Source organism: Populus trichocarpa, chromosome 4 (genome assembly GCF_000002775.5).
Source record: "Populus trichocarpa isolate Nisqually-1 chromosome 4, P.trichocarpa_v4.1, whole genome shotgun sequence".
Taxonomy (NCBI): domain Eukaryota; kingdom Viridiplantae; phylum Streptophyta; class Magnoliopsida; order Malpighiales; family Salicaceae; genus Populus; species Populus trichocarpa.
This window is the reverse complement of record NC_037288.2, coordinates 11,210,726-11,236,874: the sequence shown is the minus strand read 5'-3', so window position 1 is coordinate 11,236,874 and position 26,149 is coordinate 11,210,726. Positions and strand designations below refer to the sequence as shown.

At 29.8% G+C, this 26,149-nt stretch overlaps 1 protein-coding gene across 2 annotated transcripts; it reads left to right on the top strand.

The window, feature by feature from the left end:
• The first annotated feature begins 15,405 nt into the window (after positions 1–15,405).
• LOC7461176 (UDP-glucose 6-dehydrogenase 4) lies at positions 15,406–17,834 on the top strand. 2 transcript variants are annotated; one of them, XM_002306028.4, is made up of 2 exons: positions 15,406–15,553; positions 16,070–17,834. In XM_002306028.4, the coding sequence occupies exon 2, from the start codon at positions 16,092–16,094 to the stop codon at positions 17,535–17,537; it is 1,446 nt and encodes a 481-aa protein (XP_002306064.1). In that variant the 5' UTR covers positions 15,406–15,553; positions 16,070–16,091; the 3' UTR covers positions 17,538–17,834. The 2 variants fall into 2 exon arrangements, with proteins under 2 accessions (XP_002306064.1, XP_052308308.1); XM_052452348.1 differs by having other exon boundaries at positions 15,505–15,838.
• The last annotated feature ends 8,315 nt before the right edge of the window (positions 17,835–26,149 follow it).

The following is a 26,149-nucleotide window of genomic DNA, read 5'->3' as shown; positions in this document are numbered from 1 at the left end:
GAAGAGAGGAAGAAACGTTAAGGTTTTTGACGCTCTTTGTAACGGCTAGTTTTTTTTTTGGGTTGTCGTTGTATTATTAATTTGAATTTTGTTTTGGGTTTTTTACCGTTAAATTGAGTGTTCAGGGGATTAGTACGGTGGTGGTGGAATATTATTGTTATGTATAGAAGCTATCAACATAAGGAAAATAAGAATATATTTAGTCAAATAAACAAAAATAAAAATATATAAATAAATTTATTTTTAATATAATTTTAGAATGAATTTATATACTTTCAAAACATGTGGTATATAAAAGACATATCTTAAGAGATAATAAAAAGTATCAATATAATAAAAATAGAAATGTGTTTAATTAAATAAACATGAATAAAAATATAAAAATAAATTTGTCTTTATAATAATTTTGGAGTGAATTTATGTATTTTTAAATTAGGAGGTATATAGGAGATATATTTCCAGAGATGATATTTATTATTTTTTATTCCTAAAATATCGTTATAAAAAACTCTCAATTCTAAAATTATCTAACTAAGACAAATAATGATAAAAATAATTATTATCATAATTTTAAAACTTAACTCAGAGATCGATTTGGAGCAAAGCTCGGGTCATAGATCTGGTTGACCCAAGTTAGTTTAAAAATAAAAATGGTTATTATCATAGTTTTAAAACCCGACTCAGTGGTCGATCTGGAGTAAAGCTCAGGTCACGTGTCAGGAGAGTAAATTTGAGTTGACCCGAGTCAAAATAAAATAAAAGTGGTTATTATCATAATTTTAAAACTTGATTTGAGGGTCAACCCAAGGTAAGACTCGGGTCATAGATCAGAAGGGTCAACCCAAGGCAAGACTCGGGTCATAGATCAGAAGGGTCAACCCAAGGCAAGACTCGGGTCATAAATCAGAAGGGTCAACTCGGGATGACCCGAGTCCATGTAATGATAAAAAAATTATTATTATCATATTTTTAAAATCCAACTCAGGGGTCGATTGGGGCAAGGCCTGGGTCATGGGTTGAGAGGGTCAATACGGATTGACCCGAGTCAACGTATAGATAAAAGTGATTATTATCATAACTTTAAAACCCAACTCAGGAGTTGACCCGAGGTAAGGTTTAGGTCACGAGTCGGGAGAGTCAACTCAGTTGGCCTAAGAATTTTTTTAAAAATAATCAAATCAACCTTGTTTTAACTATTTTTTCAAAAGAATCAACGAGTTTTTGACTTGTGTTCTTTCTCGGGTTGACTTGGGTTTTTAACTAAGGTAGGTCAAATCAATCATTCCTATTTTTCTTAAACTTGAACCAATCCAGGCCTCGGGTCAAACTGTTAAGTATTTTATAACTATGGTTATTGTAGTATTATTAATTTTAATATTCAATATAAACTAAAGTAAATATATATATATATATATATATATATATATATATATATATATATATATATATATATATTTTAAAACATATAAGTTTGACAACAAAATATATTAAGAGTAAAATAGACTTTTTAATATTTTTCTTTGTCCACTATAACCAAGTAGGATATAGAGATAATTACTTTATCTTGTACTTAAGTACCAAACATAATTTTATCTTTATCTTCTTTTCTGTTTTATCTTCTCTATTTTTATTGTTTTTATCTCTTCTATCATGGAAAATGTTACTATAATGGTTAATATGATATTGATAAAAAAATTCCCATATATTTGGTAATTAAAAATTTTAGCCATTTTTAAATCCATTTCCTTTTATTTTCATATCGAACAAGGAGAAACATATAGAATGGGATCAATGAAAAAGAAACTATGGACTGGCTAGGCCCAACCCTTGAAAGGAAATATGTTTTTCGAGCTCTCTTAATAATATTTATAAGTTTAGCCTAAAAAGTAGAAAAAAAAAATGAGATTTTGGCTCTCTCCGAAATAATATTTCTAATTTGACCCTTTTAATTTCATTTTCTGGCTCTGCCCTACGGAGTATAATAAAAATAGTTGTCTTCTCTCTCTTTTCCTTATGAATATCCTATTTATTTTTTACCTTGAAAAAATTTAATTTATTTTTAATTTTTTATTTGCTTTAAATTAATATTTTTTTGGTGTTTTCAAATAATTTTAATGTGCTGATGTCAAAAATAATTTTAAAAAATAAAAATAATAATTTTGATATATTTTTGAATGAAAAATATTTTAAAAAATAAACACAACCATACTATTTAACAGATTACAAAAAAAAAAAGACTTCGTACTCTATTATTATTATTATTATTAATAATAAAGGTATCATCAATCTCAAAAACAAATACAAAGAAAAGTAAGGGTACCATTAGTACATTGTCCGTACATCAAGACACAATCCTTCATTAAATCATTAATACTCGGATCAATTATATTCATAATAAAATTATTTTGCAATAAACCATAGATGATAAAATGCAAAGCATGCTCTCTTACCGATAAAGATAAACGTTCATATGCGTTTGTAACAAATCTCTCTCATCACTAGGTAACCTGTATTCTTGAGACTTTCTCCTGAAATTATTATTTCATAAAGGTTTTATTTATTTCATAAAAAGTGATTTACATAATAAAAGTAATTTTTTAGAAATCATTTTCTAATATTTTTTTCTTTACTATTATAAAAATTGATCAATAAAAAATACTTTATAGTAAAAAAAAAATTTAATTTAGTTTTCAGGAACATATATATTTTTTATTTTAGATGGAATATACTTTCCAGAAGTTACAATAAAATTAAAAAAAAACTTGTTATTTGTTGATTATATTAAATCTGGTTCTCAATATTTTCATTGCTATATTTTTTTAATCTTTATTTATTTATTTTTTCAATTTTGTCCCTTAGAATTTGATTTTATATCAATTTCGGTTTTTATTATTTTGATTGTTATTTGTTTTTCTCTTATCAATTTTTTTAATTAAAATTTTTTTATCTATCAGACTTGGTCCTTATTTTTTTATTGCTATTTGTTTATTTGAAATAATTTATGAATTCTTTTTGAATTTCATACTCCAACTTTTTTATCTATCAATTTTGGTCTTAATTCTTTTAATAAATTTGAAAAACAATTAAAAAATTAAAAAGTTATTTTCCACCTTAATTTTCATGGCATAATCAAACATTGAAAAATATTTTTCAACTTATTTTTCATAACACTATAAAACATCAGAAAAAAATCTAATTTTTAGGAATCTACTTTCCATAAAAATCACTTTTCAAAACGAAACTATTTTTCGGCAAATAAATAGGGCCTTAGTGTAGATTAGATTATTTGGTTTTCAGGAAAGTGTTTTTCTTTTATTTTTGATGGAATATACTTTCTAGAAGTTCCAAAAAAATTAAAAAAAATCTTGTTATTTGTTGATTATATCAAATTTAGTTCCTAATCTTTTGATTTCTATATATTTTGTTTTGAATCTCTTTTTATTTATTTTTATTTTCAATTTTGTCCCTTATAATTTGATTTTATATCAATTTCCATCTTTATTTTTTTTATTGTTATTTATTTTTTTCTCATTTTTTTAATTGAATTATTTTTATCTATCAAATTCGGTTCCCATTCTTTTTATTGCTACTATTTTATTTGAAATAATTTATGATTTGTTTTCAATTTCATACTCCAACTTTTTTCATATATCAATTTTGGTCCCAATTCTTTTAATAAATTTGGAAAAAAATTAAAAAATTAAAAAGTTGTTTTCCACCTTATTTTTCATGGTATAACCAAATACTGAAAAATATTTTCCAACTTATTTTTCATGACTGCCAAATATAAAAAATAATCTAATTTCAGGAATTTACTTTCCATGAAAACCACTTTCCAAAAGAAAACTATTTTCTGGCAAACAAACCGAGCCTTGATGTAGACTAGATTATTTGGTTTCAAGAAAAGTGTTTTCATTTTATTTTTGGGTGGAATATACTTTCCAGAAATTGTAAAAAAAAAATCTTCTTATTTGTTGATCATATCAAATTTGGTCCCCTAATCTTTTGATTCCCCATATATTTTGTTTTAAATTATTTTTTATTTATTTTTATTTTCAATTTTGTTCCTTATAATTGATTTCTTTATCAATTTTGATTTTCATTCTTTTGATTGTTATTTGTTTTTTTCTTATCATTTTCATAATTGATTTTTTTTCTATCAGATTTGGTCCCCATTCTTTTTATTGTATTTGTTTATTTGAAATAATTTATGATTTGTTTTTCAATTTCATACTCCAACTTTTTCATCTATCAATTTTGGTCTCAATTCTTTTAATAAAATTGAAAAAATTAAAATATTAATAAGTTATTTTCACCTTACTTTTCATGGCATAGCAAAATACTGAAAAATATTTTTCAAATTATTTTTCATGACATTGTCAAATATTAGAAAATAATCTACTTTTTAGGAATATATTTTCCATGAAAACCACTTTCCAAAAGTATATTATTTTTCAGCAAACAAACAGGGCATTAATGTAGACTAGATTATTTGGTTTTCAGGAAAGTGTTTTTCTTTGATTTTGGGTGAAATATACTTTTTAGAACTTGCAAAAAAATAAAAAATTATTTTGTTATTTGTTGATTATATCAAATTTTATCCTCAATCTTTTGATTGCCTATATATTTTGTTTTGAATTTTTTTTTTCAATTTTGTCCCTTATAATTTGATTTTTATATCAATTTTTGTCTTTATTTTTTTTATTGTTATTTGTTTTTCTCTTATCATCTTCTTAATTATTTTTTTTATCTATCAGATTTTGTTCCCATTCTTTTTATTGCTATTTATTTATTTGAAATAATTTATGATTTGTTTTTTCAATTTCATACTCCAACGTTTTCATATATCAATTTTGGTCCCAATTCTTTTAATAAATTTGAAAACAAATAAAAAAATTATTTTCCACCTAATTTTTATGGGATAACCAAACACTAAAAAATATTTTTTAATTTTTTTATGACACTGTCAAATATAAAAAAATAATCTACTTTTTAGAAATTTACTTTCCATGGAAATTATTTTTGAAAAAGAAACTATTTTTCGGCAAACAAACAGGGCTTTAATATAAACTAGATTATTTGGTTTCAAGAAAAATATATATATTTTTATTTTGGATAGAATATACTTTCCAGAAGTTGCAAAAACTGTTTTGTTTTTCTCTTATCATTTTCATAATTGAATTTTTTTCTATCAGATTTGGACCCCATTATTTTTGTTGCTATTTGTTTATTTGAAATATTTATGATTTGTTTTGTCAATTTCATACTCCAACTCTCTCATCTATCAATTTTGATCCCAATTCTTTTAATAAATTTGAAAAAATTAAATCAATGAAACTATATTTTATTTTGCCAAACCAACCAAGTGCTAAAATTGTTTCTCGACATCGCAAGATTCTCATATCTACCAAACTTAAATAAACTATCAAATCTAATCTAAAAAGAAACTCAATGTGAAAGGATCAATTTAAAATAAAAATAAAAATTAAGCAATCTAAAACAAAATTCAAAGGACTAGAAAATGAGGGGCTAAATATTTTCCCATGTCTGCTTAATTTAGTCCCTGATCTAGCTAGAAAAAAAGCTGAACATTTGTCATAAATTCAAATTTGGTCCCAATGCTTCAATTATTTTAAATTAATAAAATTTTATTTTATTTTATCAAACCGTTTTTTCTTGACATAGCAAGATCCTCATATCTAAGCAATTAGAATAAATCATCAAGTCCAAACCCTAATCAACATGGCACAAAAGGATCAAAATAAAAATAGCCAAAGGATGAAAAAAAAAACAAAGAGAGAAATCATTATGAAACATTATTACAATATACAGTAATTTCTCTCTTGTGTTAGATTTTTTTAGCTAGTTTATTTGCATGATTTACTTTTCATAAATTGCATGGTTTACCTTTTCAACGTAAAATCCACATAAAAAACTTCTTCTATGCCTAATTTTTTTTTTTTTTATCTTTAGTTTCAAAAGAAAAATTAAATCGATTTTTTGTTGCATGTGAAACACGGGTATACATTAATCTTTTTGTTGCATTTTGATAGGCTTATTACTACTACATTAGGTAATATATTTTAATTAAATAAAATTAAGTTTCTCTTTTATATCAACAACAATTTATTTTTTTCTACATCTATCAATTTCAAGGAATGATACACATTAATTAATATTTTTTAAAAGTTTTATTCAAGATTTGATCAACCTATAAACATTGGAAAAAAGGCTATTAAGAGGGAAAAAAAATCCAATCACAAGCGATTTAAAAAACTGATAAAGTATTCTTAATTATTAGAAAATTTTGATTGATATATATGAAAAATTGGAAAGCATTTTTGGCACTTGACTATTAGGTTTGTGGCATATTTGGTCATTTTTATCTTTAAACTATCATATATTGTCCCTTTATTTGATTTGAACATTAATATAGACTTATATATATATCGTTCAACCCTTTATTTTGTAATTGATTTGAACTAATTTGGAATGAAGTTTTCTTACTTTTGTTTTTCAAAATAAATTAATGAATAAAAATTAAAAATGGATCTTTTAACAGTATTCAAGGAACCAATTTTATATTAAAAAAATATTTTTTTTTCACAAAAAAAACTGAATTTCTTAGTTCAAAAAACCTAAAACCAAACTATACTTAGGTTCTGAATTTTGTAAGTTTGGTTAACCGAAGAACCAAATGAATATAAAAGATATAACTCATGAAAAAATTATATTCAAGGAACAAAAAATTAAACCATTTTTATATTAAAATAACAATTTAGTTTTTCACCAAATGAAAAACTGGGATTTTTAATTCCAAAAACGTAAAAAATATCTCAGTTTTGATTTTTGTGAGAACTAAACTTGCCTTACACTTCTTGTTCTTCATGTTTATTGAATTAATTTTTGGGCATTATTATGAGTCATCACCATATCATTTCACTTGTAGGTTTTCATAGTGTCACTTTATTTGATATATCTTCAAGCACACTCTACATTTCCTGAGAGCTTAAGCAATGATCCTTGATTTTGAAGGATTCCCTTAGCACCACCAGAAATTGTACTAATATTTTAGCTTTTTCCGATTACCTTTTATATAACCAGTGCACATGATAATTATTAGCCTTTTCCAATTACCTTTTAATTTTTAAATAAGGGATGCGTGTTGATTGATTGTGAATAGAGACTAGTTTTTGGCTTAATTATATGATAATAGTTTTGTTTTGACCCCTTATATTTACAAATCAAGTAATTATTACAACATATACTAGCAATTCACAATAATCAAAGTTTTTTTTAATTTTCATCCTTAATCTTTTTTTTTTCAATTGTGTCTTTGACCCCTCTCAAATATCCTAATAAAAAAAGGCAAAACTATTTCAATGAAAAAAAGAAAATATTTCAAAAACAAATAAAATATAAAAAGAAGAAAATGCAATTAGGGTTGAAATTGTGAAGATAAATTGAGAAAAACAGTTAAATAGGCTAAATAATTGAAAATTAAAAGGCTAATGACTAAGTTGAAAAATGTGCAAATATTAATGGATTATTTTAATGAAATCAGGGATGGAATTTGGAGAAAATGGTTGAAAATTGGAAAGTCAATGACTAAATTAGAAAAGACACTAATCTGAAGGGACCATTTTAAATCCAATTAGGGAACATATTGAAAGAAATTCTATAAAAAAGATGCAATTAGCCAAGAAAATAAAAAAAATAAAAATCCAAGAACTGAACTAAAAAAGGTGGCAAACTTGTAGGACCTTTCAAAAAACCAAAAACTTCCTTTAAGTCAAAATAATATTGTTCAAAATAACATTGTTTTAACAAAAAAAAAAAGACTAAATGAAATAGTGTGTTTTTTACAAACCGGCATCATCTCATTCCAGTCTAAAACCAAAAGCAAATGCGTTGAAACGATGTTATTTTAGTGCATGGATTATAGATTGTCGTTTTTCCTAATGTGGGTCTATCGTAACTTGTTTTTTATTTTGCATGGTTTTAACTGGATCTTTGGTCACCATTTTCTCTCTCTCTCTCTCTCTCTCGCCACCCAAAAATGTCAAACAACACACCATTCTTCTTTCTTGCATATGTACTTTATGTTCAACGACAAAAAAGTGCTTTGTCCCTCTAAAATCACTAAGAAACAAGTGCAAAAAGGCTAAGCTAAGCATGTTTGCCTAAAATGTACAACCATGATGGAGGGTTAAGATAACCAAATTGAATTAATGGCCACGATCACTCCACCAAGAAAGGTTTCAGGAGTTTCATCTTTGCATATAAATAAGGGGACAAAACAAGAAGTAAGGAGATTCATGCTAGAGAGAGAAATAAAAGAAAAAGGAGAGTTATATGCTATGAGAAATGTGGGTTTGAGCTAAAAAGTAATATAATAAAAAGAGAAGATAAAAGAAAAAGAAAAGGGAACTCGAATAGAAAAACCTGAAGAGAGAGTATGGATTTTTGAGCTAGAAATATGTTTTGAGTCAGCCAATAGAAGAAGAAGAAGAAGAAGCCTTAGAACCTTAGCACCACTAACCAACCATTATCTCTGCTACCAGCTTTAAGATAAGTCAAACCCTTTTCCTTTCATTTTTCTTCTTCCTGTGAGTTTGCATGAAAGTACTTAAATGCATTTTAGTGAACATGTACTTAAATGTTTTTGATAAAGTTTTGATTTTTAACATCTAGGTCAATATGTCTCTTAGTTTTGAGAGACCATCATAGGCCTAGCATGACTTTTTCTTTTTAACTTTAAAATGAGTTCAATAATGCATCAACGAGTTTATATTAAGTTTGTGTCATGTGATTGAGAGTTGGATTTTAATTGTTAGGTCAACATGTCTTCTATTTATAAAGACCGATGTAAACCTTGAGTGACATTTTAAACCAAAAACAAGTTCAATAATAAGTCCACGAGTCTTCTTCAAGTAGGGATCAACATGGGTCAATCGTGGTTTTCTGTTTAACCTTTTTGTTTTAAAAATAAGATAATAATAAAAAGGTCAAGAAATATAATAATAACAAAACAACAACAACAACAACATGAATAATAATAATAATAATAATAATAATAATAATAATAATAATAATAATAATCAAGTTGGGAGATTTCTGATTCAGGGCCTAACGCTAACCCGACAAACATACTCAAAGAATAAATGAGTTGTAAATAAGCTAATAAAATATTTTAGGCAGTTAATGACATCAAGTTAATGACATCAATAAAATAAATTTAGAAGAAAAAGCATAGTTAAGGTAACATTTTCTTTGAAAGGATGCGGTAAGGATGATGTCTATCTTCTTTTAAACATTACTAACATCTTACTCGAATCTTCGGAACAAATGTAGATTTTAGGACTCTTAGTCTTCTTAAAGAACTAGGTGGCAACTTTATTTTTTCCATTTTTATCTTTTAATTCTAGAGGTCCCAAATTATCCTGGGTAGTGAAAAATTGTAGCCTTATCTGCCCAAATTAATGACCAATTTATTAAAAAACAATTAGGGAAAGAAAAAAAAAATCCAATAATAGAGGACTGAAGTGTAAAATAAGGAAAAATACCATAGCCAATCTCAAATTTGCTAAAAACAATTTGGTATAATCCTCTTACTTTCCTTTTTATTAAAAAAAACTTTTGCTACCATCCACGGCAAAGCGGAGGTCAAATGACTAGATTTTAAAATTAATTATTAAAATTTTACTTGAGAATAGAAGAAAATTAGTAATGTATGCATTTTTTTCTCTATGTTAAAAAGAAAATTGATTCGACTTGTAGCAAAAAATGGATGATAAAAAATTTACTTTAAGAAAAATCATGCAAATTCTCATAGAAAAGCCAATGAAAAAGTTATACCAGCATCTTTCCCCTATTTTAAGCCTCAACTCCGGTCATGAGACCAAGATTACTCCATAGAAAGCAAAGCAAAAAAAAGACTATGAGGCCTAATTTTTAGAAAACTCAATATTGAAGGATAAAATTGAAATAAAAAAAGATTGGTAAAAATAGTAATAAAAAGAATAAGGATTAAATTTGATAAAAAAATATTTAGCAGCCCTCTTTGGCTTTTTGAAGAGTGTAGGTGAAAATTTGAGGTGTGGAGACAAGAAAAGAAAGAGAAGAAAAATTATTCATTAGAGCCAAGTTGAACGACATCTGTTTACATAAACCGCTTAACCTTACTAACCCCCTTGTTGGATATTTAGAGTCAGTTGGATTAATTGTATATTTAGAGTAATGGATGTAAACCGAGATGAGACGATTCAAATAACACCATGGATGAGTAGAATTGGGTTTTAGAGTCCGTTACACATATGATCCAAGTGCAACAGTCTTACTAATGCTTTGGTGCATGCTTTTATACATACTGGAAACTTTTCCCAATATTTTTTCTTTTTTCATTCAAATAAATCCCTGAATTAGGGAAGTTTTGATTTAATCCCTAATGCTTTAATTGTTTTAAATCAATTAAATGAAATTTGTTTTTTTTTGTCGAACCTAACATCAATCGAGCGCAAGATGTTTTTTCCTGACACTTCAAGAATCTCATATGAAGCCAGCCGATGCAAACCATAAGGTTCGATCCCAAATCAACCAAGCATGAAAATGATAAAATTAAATTAAAAAACTTGACCAACAAAAAGAAACATTGTGGATTTACTATTATAATCTACAATACATGAGTTTTATGCTACAAAACAAATGGCAACAATAAATGTTATAAGTCAGAATATTGGATATGCACTGTTTATAAGAGAATCATAAGACTATACAATATTTTTATTGCTCAACATTTTTGCTCAGGGACTTGGTGAGATAAGCAAATTTGGTTTACACCTTTCTGTCAACTTTATGAATATCATTCAAACCTCAAGAGCTTAAAATCCCTTAAAAAGTATAGATGAAATGTTGGTTCAAACCATAAAGATGAAGTCTTTTTAACAATTATCCAAGGGAAAGTAAGTCAACTATGAAGACACCTGCTAAAGAAACTCCATGGAGTGGAGATTATAATCTCAACAAAAATTGGTACTAAATCATTAAGTGAACTATACCTTAAAGGGTAATAAAAATATACCATAGTCAATGGCTAAGTATGTATGTTTCTTATATATGAATTAACTTATTCAAAGTAATGATGTTTTTATCTTCTCTAGGCGATACCTAAGGACCTCTCCCCAAACTCACCAAGGATGTGATTGACTCAGTTTTTCTAGTGCGATTACACAACTCATTGGCATGGATTGACATGGTCTTTCTAGGAAAATAACCTCAAACTCATCAAGGATGGGATTAAATCAATCTCTCTAGTGCGATTGCATAACTCACTTTAATAGGAATTGACAAAGTCTCCTCAAAGTAATAGCCCAAAACTCAGTCTCCTTAATTCAATTGCACGACTTACCTTGGCAGAGATTAAACTCAGTATCGCTAGTGCGATTACACAATTCACCAATGATGGGATTGATTTAATATCCCTAGTACAATTGTATAATTCACCTTCGTATGGATTAACATGATCTCCTTAGGGAAATAACCATTAACTCATAAAGGATGGCATTGACTTAGTCTCTTTAATGTGATTGCACAACTTACCTTGGCAGATATTAAACTTGGTATCTACAGTGCGATTGCACAATTCTCAAAAGATGAGGTTGACTTAATATGTCTATTTTGATTGCACAACTCATCTTAGTAGGGATTGATACGGTCTCCCCAAGGTAGTAGCCCTAAACTCGAATATTTTTCTAAGTATGAGCGTTGAACCTATATAAATTCTCAAAAAAACTTCCTATAGGCCTTGGACCTTGCATGGAACTTTTTACTATGGGTGTTAGACCTTACAAGCTACACAAGTCAACATAGAAATGAAATTTAAAAATACAATTTATAAAATAAAAATCATTACATGGATAAACCCTATAAAACCAGGGTTCTTTACATAACTAAGAGGAGATGAAGGTGGAGGCTTAGATATCTAGGATAGCTTCTTCGGCTAGATATTCTCCATGTTGGGCAACTGCAGCCCTAATAGGGAATACATTTGCAAAATTAGGCATCAAGATTGGATGAAAAGCAACATTCCTCTGATTGATTGAAAAAATACAGGCTGGACTTGGCAAGAAAGATCTTATCCCCAACCATCTTGGACAAAATTGCATACTCTTATAAAAATTCTTGGAACTCCATAGACGAATTTCTCAAAGCCTCCAGTCATGCCTAAGAACTAAAAGGTTATACGAGAAATTTCTTTACATTAAAGGCTATTTTTCCAATTAAGGCTAAATGGTAGTTATAACTCTCATAAGAGATTAATGAGATGTCTTAAGGAATTATGAGAATCTTGTTCAGCTACCTTACCACCTCAAGGCCTCACCTTCTACCAAAAATTTCCTCAATGACCTTTCTTTCTTGCTCAATTAGGGTGGGGAAACTGAAAGGAGCTTGACTAAGAGCGAGGTTAGTAAAAACATCATCAAACCTATGTTCAATTTCCTCAGCAATAGCTCATGTAGAGGCCCTAGCAGCTATAGCCCCTGCAACAAAAGCTTGAGGTGAAGGTAAATGGGATTGTCATCATAGAAGCCTCTATAGTCGAGGCTAGAACACCAATCTCAATAGGAGTGAAGACTCTCTTTCTTTTAAAATGGGCAACAACGCTTGCAATTACTTTAAAGGGGGTCAAATCTACTTGACTTTCAAGTAGAGGAGCATGACTACCCCCAACTTCTATTTTTATATAAATCCTGTTTCTTGTCATTGTTTTCTCAAGAACAGAGTCCTCAGGAACAAAGAGTTCATCTATGATGATATGGCCCTTCATCTCTTCTCTAGTCTTGCCTTCAATTAAATCAAGAGACGAAGATTCTTTTTATGAACTCTCATCTACAAACCTTGCTAAAGCTTCCCTTTCTCCTTCAGTTATTAGTCCTGTATGAAAACAAAGTTAGTAATGAACTTAGATGTACAACAAACAAGGGATGATGAAGTTGTATACTTTGTAACATGGCCTGATAATGCTCCTTAACCATCCTATTAACTCGTACTTGGTTGAAGCCAATGCCAATATATCACATGTTTTATCTTCATTCAAGCTCAAACAAGGCTTACTATTCACATCAGGAGAGGTACCCTTTAATAATAAGAACAACCCTAAATCTGTTGCATCCCACCTCTAGGGTTGACTGACCCATTATACCTCATTATCAACCATCTCCCCCTCTATTTCTTGACATGAGCAGGCTTTCTTTGCAGAGTTCCCTTCATGGCTCCTATGGGCCTGTTGGCGAAAGAAAGAATCAACACATGTTATTGCCACCATCAGTGTCAGTGACTATATGGTAATAGGTCCTAATGACATTAATTGTAGGCTTGATTTTGACAATCCTAAAAAACTTATCTAAGGTAGATAAATCTATCCACCCATTAGGATGCAACTAGCCTAGACCCAACTAGTAGTATCTAAAAACTTCCTTCACAAATTCTTAGAGAGGGAAGGTATACCCCAACGCATACATGCTAAAACGGGTTGTAATTTCAAAATGATCTTGGGCAGAGCCCAAGATTGGTTGGCTAATACGCTCAACCTCGATAGACATTTGAGTTATGTACTATCTTGGTTACCGATAATTAACAAACTTCATGTCCTTTACACTTAGAGTGTTAGGGACAACCTTTCTCTCCCCTGAGGTTCCCCATAGTAATAGCTGGAGAAGAACTTCTCCTATGGGGAGAACTATTTTTCCCTACTAGAGGAGGATGCTTGGATTCCACCCTCTCTAGTTATAAAGGAAACATACTTTTCACCCTTACTGTTTGATGAATAACCTTTTATGTCATCTCGGATCTCCAAAAAATCTATTTAATTACTACATTGAATACACGTTGCCATTTTGTTTCCCAAGAAACACCTTTTTTAGATGAAGATAGGTTATATGAGCATATCTTTCAAATAAAAACGAGCCACCTGACCATGAAGAATCTTAACAGTTCTGCGTGGGGTAGACAAATATGATGGACAAGGTAAAAGGTCTCTCATTGATGGGATAAAAAACTCTCAGGTAAAAAGCCTTTCATTAAAGCTGATAACCTTTAAAAAAATTTTATGTATTTAATATGCAAAGACTTGAAGGGCTATTGATGGATCATCGTGTTTTAGATAGGTTTTTTTTTTTTTTTTTTTTTGTGCCTAGAACTCATGTTTAAAGGACTAAAGACAAGGTGATAACCTAATATCCATAAAATCACCTACGCATTAAGCCCAAATACATGTGGATTTGGCAAGTTGTCAGACCCAAAATCCCTAGGTTTAGTGACGCATTAAGCCCAATTACATATGAGTTTGGTGAGCTGCCAGACCCAACTTTCTTGGGTTTAACTACGTACTAAGCTCAGGTACATGCGAGTCTGACAAGTTGTCAAACCCAACCTCCTTAGACTTATCATCATGCAGAGCCCAAATGAATATAGAACCGATGACCTTTTTAGGCCCTATTTTGGACCACAAGAGTCCGTTTGTTTTTTCTTGTGATCCTTAACATAAAATTTTAAGGTCAAGGATACTCATCTCTTTGCACCCCTAGGTGTATAAAAGTGTTCTAAAGACTTACCACTTATCTCTCATTAATGATGTGTAAGATATATTTATCCCTCTTTAATGCATGTGTTAATGATATTTTTTTTCATTAATGCTATAAGGGCAAGATGACACTTCAACCTTTCATCTCCACAAAAAGACAATATTCATAAGCTATAATAACTCTATGAATTCTTCAGCCAAAGAAATTCCAAGATCTTCATTCTTTATTGCATATTTATTTTTAGAGTCTTTTTCTCTAAAATATTATTGTATTTATTTTTAAATTACTTGAATTTTTTAGGATATCACAAATATCTATTCTACATTTTATTTTATTTTTACGGGAAAAAGTCTTTTGAAAAAGTCTTTCGAAAGGTAAAGAAGTTGCAATAAAAGTGAGGCGTTAAAGGTAATATATACAAGTTATAACTCCAAATCTCCATCAAAGAACCAATTTAATTAGCCACCTTAAAATGATACAAATTAATTTTTTAACAAACAAAAAAGGGAAGGATGCCAAGCAAGCAACATCTTGGAAGGTTCATTGAATTTTTAGTTCACGTATGCCTTTCATAGATCTGCCTCTCAAATTGTAACTACTCTCCAAGACGCGTTGAATGTTTTCCTTTGGGCGTAAATCAATTCCACGGTTAAGAAGAGTTTGGTGACGGGTCAAGGTGGCATGGAGATCTAAAAATAATAGATCTAAGAGAGAGACTAACTAATATTTCGGAAGAAACAGGGACTGAGATACTCATTTCTCACAACTAGAGGACTAAACTATAATTTGCTCAACAAAATAAAAATGGTTGAATAGAGAAAATATAATAATAATAATAATAATAATAGACGGAGGAATGGCGGTGTGTATTTAAACACAACCCCGCCCTCCTCGCTCTAATTCCATTCAGTTAAACTTAAAAGACAGACCACAGATAAAACTGGTCTGTCTCTCTACTTTCATCCACCGAGGTACCCTCCCTCCCCCCCTCTCTCTCTCTTACATTAATTTCTCTTTGTAGTCAAATTCTTTTAGATCTAATGATGTTTTTTTCGCTCGTTTTAACCCTTGATCCGTGATTTCAAAATCAAGCTCAATGCTCCAAATCTTCTTTCAAGTCTTTCTAGCTTTGAATTACATGCGGTAGATCTGCTAGTATTCTGTTTGGATCTTAGTATTCTCAGCTGTGGTACTTCGTCCAACGTCTAGATCTAGTCAAATATATTTGCGTTTGGAGAATTGGTATGGAATCGAGGGTGGGTTTTATGAGCTTTTGTTAGTTATCTACTTGCATATGAATGAATTAAGAGATATGAATATGTTATTTGGCTTTGGCTTTGATTCTTCATTGTGTGTGGATGTGATTTGCAAATGCTTTATTTGTTTCATCTACAACGGCAGGTTAGCTTGCATGGAAGATCTGAAAGTGAATGGTTTTGATTTGTTTCTTTTTCCTTCATATATGTGTTGAATTTCCCTTCTTTCAGGTTGTGAACGTAGACAAGGAAAATGGTGAAGATCTGTTGCATTGGAGCAGGGTATGTCGGTGGGCCTACAATGGCTGTCATCGCACTCAAGTGCCCGTCAATTGAAGTGGTGGTTGTTGACATCTGGGAACCTAGGATTGCAGCCTGGAACAGTGACCAGCTCCCCATCTATGAGCCAGGCCTTTATGATGTGGTGAAGGAGTGCCGAGGCAGGAATCTCTTCTTCAGCAAAGATGTGGAGAAGCATGTCGCAGAGGCTGATATAGTTTTTGTTTCGGTCAACACCCCTACCAAAACTCAAGGTCTTGGAGCGGGCAAAGCTGCAGATCTGACGTACTGGGAGAGCGCAGCACGCACAATTGCTGATGTGTCCAAATCTGACAAAATCGTTGTTGAGAAATCAACAGTCCCAGTTAAAACTGCCGAGGCAATTGAAAAGATCTTGACCCACAACAGTAAGGGGATCAAATTCCAGATCCTCTCAAACCCTGAGTTCCTTGCAGAAGGAACTGCAATCGGTGATCTGTTTCAACCTGATCGTGTCCTCATTGGAGGGAGGGAAACCCCAGAAGGCCAGAAGGCAATCCAAGCATTGAAGGATGTGTATGCTCATTGGGTTCCTGAAGACCGCATCCTAACCACCAACCTTTGGTCTGCAGAGCTGTCCAAGCTTGCTGCCAATGCCTTTTTGGCCCAAAGGATTTCCTCCGTTAATGCCATGTCAGCACTCTGTGAGGCAACTGGGGCTGATGTTGCCGAGGTGGCCTATGCTGTTGGAAAGGATTCAAGGATTGGTCCCAAGTTCTTGAATGCTAGTGTTGGTTTTGGTGGGTCCTGCTTCCAGAAGGATATTCTGAATCTTGTTTACATCTGCGAGTGCAATGGCCTTCCAGAGGTGGCAGAGTACTGGAAACAAGTCATCAAGATCAATGATTACCAGAAGAGCCGATTTGTGAACCGTGTTGTTTCATCTATGTTTAACACAGTCTCTCAAAAGAAGATTGCCATTTTAGGGTTCGCTTTCAAGAAGGATACTGGCGACACTAGGGAGACCCCTGCCATTGATGTGTGCCAGGGACTGTTGGGAGACAAGGCTCTCTTGAGCATATATGATCCACAGGTCCAGAAAGAACATATTCAGAGGGATCTTATCATGAAAAAGTTTGATTGGGATCATCCTCTCCATCTCCAGCCGAAGAGTGCCAGCTCTGCTGTTGAGCAAGTGACTGTTACTTCTGATGCCTATGAGGCAACAAAGGAAGCCCATGGCGTTTGCATCTTGACAGAGTGGGATGAATTCAAGACTCTTGATTACAAGAAGATATATGACAACATGCAGAAACCAGCTTTTGTGTTTGATGGAAGGAATGTTGTGAATGCAGATAAGCTGAGGGAGATTGGTTTCATTGTGTACTCCATTGGTAAGCCACTGGATGCATGGCTCAAGGACATGCCTGCTATCGCATAAAGGGAGATGCTGATGGGTGGTTAGCTCATGCTATGGGCCAACCAAATATAGTTCGAGGCAGTGAATCTGATTCTTTACGGTTTTTTTTTTATTTTTTATTTTTATTGTCATTGTTTCTTGCTTTCATCTAGTTCTGGGACAGTTTGCATGCCTGCCATGGTGAAAGTAAGAGGCTCTACATTTTGCCTTACATTGCGTTTCCCCACATCACTGTCATTTGGCACTCGTCTAGAATACTTGATTTGATGTTTATTTGGTTTAAAGTACTGTCATAAATGAGATGCTGAATTCCATAAACCATGTTTCCCTTGCGCTTTCTAAATGTCAATCTAGGCTGTGTATTTTTTTTTTTGATTTAGCTGTAATTTTTTTAAAAATTGATTTTTTTTATTTTAATTTTTTATACGTTTTTAAACTGTTTTGAAACTTTATTAAATTTTAAAAAATAAAAAATATATTATTTGAATATATTTTTAATTATTCTCATCAGTGATTATTCTCTTGAAAGCTGCTCTTAGCATTGACACGTTCTTAGCATTGATTATTCTCTTGAGAGCTTTTGGCCTCTCGTTTTTTTTCCCGAGATTCTGTTGTATGTGCTTTTGAACCACATTACTAGGTGGTTTATTGTGCAAAATAGCGAACACTGTTCATGATCACTCATGTATTGAACTTTATTCCTTTCAATTTTATTTTCACAGGATATTAATATAGTTTTATGTATTGAAACCTGTATTGGCTTTGCATGCTCCTAAAATGTCAAAATATTCAAATATTAAATTAAACATTGATATTATAAAATAAAATTCTATGTCTTAGTCAATAAAAGTTTTAATAACAAGGATGAAAATTAACACAAAATAGCTTTTTTCATTTTCACTTTTCAAAAGGTGTAAAAAGATTCAATTTGCTTTGTGAAGTTTCAATTTATATATATTTGATTCTTATTGTTTTAGGTTTTTATGCTTTGATTCTAAACTTTATTTTTATCACTTTTTAATCCCTGTATGATGAGAGAGAAGAGAGTCATTCGAAAAAAGAAAAGAAAAGAGAGAAATGGCTTGGCTAGCAATAAAAAAAAAAGTCGATCTTGGTGTCAATAAATTCATCTTTCAGAGAGAATTTCAATACGGGTGGTTTTGCTATTCAAATACGCCAAAAAAGGTATATTGAGACCCATAAATATTTTTATTCAATTTTATTTTTTTTATTTTTAAACAAATTAGATGATGCTTTAAAGTTGAAAATGAGTTTATAGAGGTTTTTATGATATTTTTGGGGTATTTTTAGATATAAACAAGTTTAAATTTCGAGTTTTAGGGTCTCAAAACATCTCATAATGAGTGGCACATCATCCGCTTAGAAAAACAACATGTAGTCTATTATATATTTAAATAAAAACTTGAACAGATGATGTGTGCATGTTCATTTTTTTTTCTTTGAAACAAAACAATAAAAAACCAAGTGAGATTCGACTTCAAAACCTAAGCATGCCTGGTGATTAGGCATATGCTATTTTCTTTCATGTATGCCTACCAGGTCCAACCAAACTTGATTTAAAAAAAAATTAAATTTTTATTTTTTAATTAATATCCCCTCTTTCATCCCTTGAATTTTTTAGTTTATTTTTTAAAATAGTTATTAATCTTTTAGATTGTTTTTATAATTTCATAATACCTCAAAAACAATTATTATAATTTATCTTTAGGTTTTTTCTACTAAATTTTAGATAGATAAATTGTATTTGCATAATGCATTTATAATAATAAAAATAATACGTATTTAGTGATCGTAATTAAACTTCAAGATAAACAAAAGAAAATGTATAAAATGAAAAAAAACAATTGAGGTTAGATAATCACATGTGTATCTATATTTTTCTTTTTACAAGAAAGATCAACTTAATTAGATGTTACAAATATTTTATGATTTATTAGTTTATATATTTTTCATTTTATTTTATTAAACACAAACATCATCTTTCAATTCCTTAATTAAAAATATTTCATGATATTAAAATACACATTTATAATATTAGTTTTTTTTTTTTATGTTAGAAATTAACTTGAAAACCGACATGACATGAGTACACTGGCTAGTGATAATAATTAATGAATGGTTTAAATGTACTGCCTTGCTTATAATGAGGACTAGCTAATTTGCCCACTTGCTAGTTTAGGGGCTTTTTAAAAAAAATATTATTGAATTATATGACAATTAAAATGAATTGTTGTAAGAAAGGAAACAATTTGAATTTGGAAAAAAAAATCTATTCTTGTAGTAAAAACAATCTCTTATTAGTGCATTTCTTTTTTGTTTTAATAAAAATAATCTTTTTTTTTATCATAAGCATGGTTTTTTTTAATAAAAACTTAAAGCAATTAAAATAAATATTCATCAGATTTCTAATGATTTACACTAAAAAGAAAAAAAATGAATTCTTTTAACAAAAACTCTGTTCAACAGTTCAAGTATTTATTTTTGTTTTGAGGAAAGCATATTTATTTTTTATTGCAACTATATGAAAATTTTAATAAACAATTATCATGATCTAAAAAGTAAGTTTCAATTAAAAAAAATGCTTTTTCAATTTTATCACAACTATATGAAAAAAATTAAAGAATAATTAATCTAAGAAAACTATATAGAAAACTTACTATAAAAATAAAAATAGATATTTTAATTTCTTTGAATATTCATGAATTTATTTTTAAAAAGAAAATTTCACATCAAGTTCATGTACAATTATTCATAAAGTAATTACCAATATTACTATAAAAGCTCTAATCTGATTTGAAAACTATATCATAACTAAATAATATTTTAAATATATTGTAAGCTTTTATTTAAAGGTAATCTTATGATAAAATATACAAAAAATAAAACAAATAAAAAAAATAGGGTAAAGGGCCAAAAGAAGAAGGTCCGATTCTTACACCTAGCCTCGAAAAAAAAAAACACTAGGTGTTATTGGGTCTAGAAAGCTAGGTCTATGTGTGCTTGAGTCTGAAAGGATATGCATGTGCTTAGTTTTCTTTTTTTATCTTCTTGAGTGCTTTGAAAAATGACTAGACAACACGTCGTCCTCGTAGACAAACGATGTGTCATATAATGCAATTGATTTCAACTGTCTCTAGTGGTTATAAAATCAGAGTCAAAATATTTTGGACTTCATAAAGCAAATTTAAACCTATTTTTTCCTAAATACATAAAAACAAAACACACAAGAGGTCATCAAATACATTTATAACCTCAAAACACCTCTAATCAATCTAAACATACAAAATTAAGTATAATAAAAAGCCTTTCCAAGTCCTGGTATACTTTGTTATCAATGATTAAAGGGCCAAACAACTTTTATCAAACTCATCTTTCCAAGATGAATTGATTGATATCAAATCGGCCTTTTTTTATAGTTAAAATGTGGTCAACCAAACCTTTCTTTCACCTTTTTTTTTTCAATGATTTTTGTCATAATCTAATTTTTACACCCAAAAAATTAAAAAATGTCTTCAAAATCATTTTTAAAGAAGACATTTAAAAAAAAAATATTAAAAAATCTTCAAAGAAAAACATTTCAAAAATAAAACAAAGCTTAGGTTGCAATTAGGCAAGAATTGAATTTAAAGCTCATCAAAGATTCATGCATGCATGTTATTTGAGGGTTTAATTGAAAAAAAAATGGAAAAATAGATTGAAATTGGTCATAATTGCACAAATTAAAAGACCAAGGATCAAAATGGAAAAGATGACAAAGTTTGGAAGTTCAATTCGCTTAGTTGGGGGCCTAATTGAGGAGAACATTTTGAATTAAGGGAAAAAATGGCTAAATTTGTCAGCCAAAAACCAAAATGAAAGGCATAAAAAAGTTTGGCATTCCAATTAGTTCAATAGGGGATTTAAAATTTGGAGTTAATACGAGAAAAATTTAAATAATTAAAGAATTAAGGACCAAAATGAAACAGACGCTAGAATTTGGGGATCCTATTAATTCAATCAGGAGGTTAATTGAAAACAAATTAAGATTTAAGGCCAATTTGACTGAAATTGTACAAATTGAAAACCAAGGTCTAAAGTGTAAAAGGTGTCAACGTTGAAGGACTATTTTGAATGTCATCAAGGACTTAATTGAAAGAAATCAAGGAAATCAGCCCTAAATTGATTGTGATTTCACAAATTATAAATGCAGGGACCAAATTAAAACAAAGAAAGAGGAAAATAATAATAATAAAAGCAAAGTATAATAAAGAAGCCATTTAAATGAAACGGTGCACTGCATTGTTTTTTTAATGAAAAATGAAAGTTAAAGGGTTGTCATCTCTCTCTTGCATGCATGTAATATTTTGGCTCCTTCTCCTTTTTTGCATGTATTTTTGCTTGACTTTGAGTATAATTTTCTCTCTTAAGTGAAAATTAATTGCTAAAAGACACGTCATTCTCTTCCCCTGCACTAACACTTCATTTTTAGCTAAAGACTCATTTCATTGCCTCTCTATGATGGTAGAAAACATGTGCCAAAAAAGCAGCATGTTATACAAAGTGCACAATAATGGTGGATGATCAAGATTGACCTAAGGAGATCAATGAACAAGATTATCCCACCTAGAAAGGTTATAGGACCTTCATCCTAAAACTTTGAACTTAAACCAACTTGTCTAAAGGGTAGAAGGGAGTGAGGAGAGAAATAAAAAAAAAAATCAAAAAACAAAAAGAAGACGGGGAAAACCACACCAAAAATCTGAATTGTGAGGTCGAGGGAAAGGTTGATTTTTGGGTCACAACCGATTCATTTTGAACCAAGAGTTCTAAAGGGTATAAAGGAGTAAGAAAATGAAGAATAAAACAGAAAAAAAAAGAGAGCATTAACCAAGGATAAAGAAGGAACCCTATTCTACAGAGAGAAAACCACCATAATCCTCTCCACCATTAGAAGCCTCCACAACACCTCCCCACTCTGTTAAAATCATCATTGAGCTAAATCACAACCCTTCTTCCCTCTTTTTCTTTCTTTAAGGTTTATGAAAAAATAGTGCAAAATGATGCTTTATATACCTTTTGATTTTAAAATGCATCAACATAAGTTAAAAATAATATTTTCAAGCTTAGTTAAGTTTTAATCTAGATATTGTGAGATTTTATAAAAAAATTCAAAAAAACGCACGATGGCTAAATATATGAAAAAAAGTTTGGATAAAAATTAAAAGTTTAGCTATTTAGGGTTTATATGTATTTAATTTAGGCGTTGCATGCCTTTCATCTTAAAATTTAAAAAAAAAGCAGAATAGATATGATGATTTTGGTTAAAAGATAAATACGTGAAAGAAAAACCAGAACTTGTGTTTTTAGGTTCACCTGTAACCTAGACTTGGAATGATAAAAGTTAGGGTTTTGAAATTATTTTTTATTGTTGCATGCTTCCTTGATTATGAATGAAAAATCATACATGTTTTTGCTTGCTTGGATGATACATGAATAAATAATATAACTAGAGATCTTTTATTCTTAAAATTAAATTGTTATCTTTGATTTTTATGCTTGTTGTAGTCGTCTTGTCTTCATGATAATGTTAAAAACAAATATGTTTCAAAATCCAAGCATTTTGGCCAAATTTCTCTCTCTTTTTGTTTGTATTTAGTCGGTGTTTATGCAAGTTTTGTAATTAACATGTTATTTAGATGTTCTTATTTCTAATAAAAAAGAAGAAAAAAATATTCATCACATTGCATGTTTTCATATTAGGTTTTTATAACTTGTTTATTGAGATTTGGCCCATATTAAAAGGCTTATTAAGTCGACATTTCAAATCTTTAAGAACTCATTCCGTTTTCTAACAAAAAAAATCATGTTTGAAATGTTTTTCTATTCACTCTTAGTATTTAGGGTAAATGAATTCAATATGGGCCATTACCTTGGATATTAAGAGGAGTAACTCATCCTTTTGATTTCAAATAATAAAATAAGTCTTAAAATGTCTAAGTCCAATATTTATAAAAAAAATTAAGAGTATTGGCCACTTTAAAAAGTTCTCATATTTACATGTTAATATTGGTAACAATAAGAACAATAAAATCTGATTAGTTATCCATTTTGCTATGGATGTACATACACAAGTCATAACACCAATGTGTATTAACACTAACAAAACAACACAAATTTAAATATGAAAAGGTGATTGTTAAATAGCACACCATATAACAAATAAACCTTAAAAAGATCATTGTCAAAACTAAGTCCAAAGCACTTGTGTCACTAAATATCACCACTAAGTAGATGAACTCACAATGGTTACTGTTTGTTGACACGGCCAAAAGATTGATGTCTTCTCCTAAGTGCAAGAGTGTCGAAGTAATAAATAACCCGGCAAGATCGGGGTCGAACCACAAGGAGCTTAACTGTATAAACTACAAATAAAGAAATCGATAATAACAGAAAAGGAGTTGAAGAGAGCTTTAAGATGTGATATTGATGTAAGGATTTAAACAAATATAAAACAATTGTCAAGGTTAGAGGATCCACTAATGGTATTTCAAATAAGTATAATATAAACTCTTTTTATTATTCAACTGGAAACCATACACAAAGGAGGTTCCAATTGGATTATAATTTATTAATATGATTATATTAATTATCTTATTTGAGTAATGCCAATACTTGTAATGTTGTCAGGTATTCATGATGATAACTTATGTTAACAACAAATCAAGTTCTTTTCATAGCACATGTGTCGGTTATACCATATAGTTGGGCTATGAAAGTGCAAAGTATTTGTTGTACCAAGGGTTGTTCAACACAAATTTAGATTAACCATTTAACAAACAAGGTATTAAGAGTGAGTAAGATAATAAATACAATACATGTTAGTATCAAACATTAAAGTTCATGTTAAGTTTATACTATACTTATTTTTACACTATTAGTGTAACTTTTTCACCTTGACATAATAAACTAACTTGAACATTATGAATAAGAGAAACATAGATAAACAAGATAAGAACATAATTATATAAGTATAGTAAAGGAAATGAAAAGCATAAATAAGAGATTAAGAAAAATATAACATGCAATAAAACTTGAACATTACAAAATACAAAGAAAAAAAGCAAGAATATGATCTTGATATGAAAACCAAGATGCCTAAATGCATGACAAATGCCTTTTTTTATAGGCCAAAATTCGGAACTATTGATTTGATGACTAATTGTTGAGTAGGTGGCCACCTCTTGACTTGGTAACAATTCTTATCTTCTTGTCTGCAGAAAACGTCATTGCTAACATCAGAATTTGAACACATAGTTTTCATGAAAGTTCTGGGAAATTGTCTCAGTTTTCTAACAAAACAAGAATGATGTCATTTGGCCTTCTAGACAAGTTGTCCATTACAATGAGACCACTTTGAAAAATATTCAAATTCTTCACATGGACAGGTCACCCATTATAATGAGATAATTTGGAAATTTTTTTGTATTCTTCACCTAGGTAGGTAACCCATAATAATTTGATAATTTCAAAAATCTTTAAATTTTACCAATAGACAGGTTGCCTAGTATAATTATACCACTTCAAAAAAACAAAAAATCTTTCAGTTTTTCACAAAGATCATCTTTTATATATATATATATATATATATATATATATATATATATATATATATATTCTATCTCTTTTCCCTTTAAGTGCGTCTTTGAGCCCATATCACTCGGATAGTGCACTTTCTAGTCCTATCCCTTCTCTTTTTGAGTGCACATTTAAGCCTTCAACCACCAGATAATGTATTTTCTAACTCTATCTCTTTTCTTCCGAGTGTGCTTTCTAGCCCTCGTCTTCCAGATTGTGCGCTTTCTGACCCTATCTCTTTTGCTTTTCAAGTGTGCTTTCTAACTCTCGTCTCTCAGATAGTATATTTTCTAAACCTATCTCATTTTCTTTTCGAGTGTGCTTTCTAGCCCTTGTATCTTAGATAGTACATTTTCTAACCCTATCTCTTTTCCTTTCGAGTGTGCTTTCTAGCTCTCGTATACCGGATAATCCGTTTTCTAGCCATATCTCTATCTTTTCTACTTTATGCCCTTATCCAGATAGTACGCTTTCTAGCCCCATCTCTTTTTTTCTCTAAGTGTACTTTCTAGCCCTCACTTCAAACACTTTTAGAAGGATTGACCATTTTTTTATATGGTGAGTCCGTTATCTCTCATTCCCTTTTCTTATTTGCAAAGCTTACTATCTAAAGTCTCTTACGAGACTTTTTATTGTAAGCATTGTAAAGAGGGGGGATAACTATCATAACCTATTTTTGGGTTATTGCCTAAAATTTACCCTTTTTCTTTTAAAATAAAAAAAATAAATAATAAATAATAATAGCAAGAAGACTAACGATTTGACAAACACAGGCTGATGAGGATTCTAAATGTATAGAAAAATCAAGCTAGAATTTTGAATGAATTGGTAGCCTAATTGTATCCCATTATACCTAAGATTGGAGAGACAATGTAGATTAAAGGTCAAATTAAATCAAGTTGTATTTTTACTGTGCTAATTTGACTTAATCAGGGGCCAAATTAAAAATTTAATTATGTTTAAAAATTAATTTGGGTCAAATTAAAGGATTTAATTAA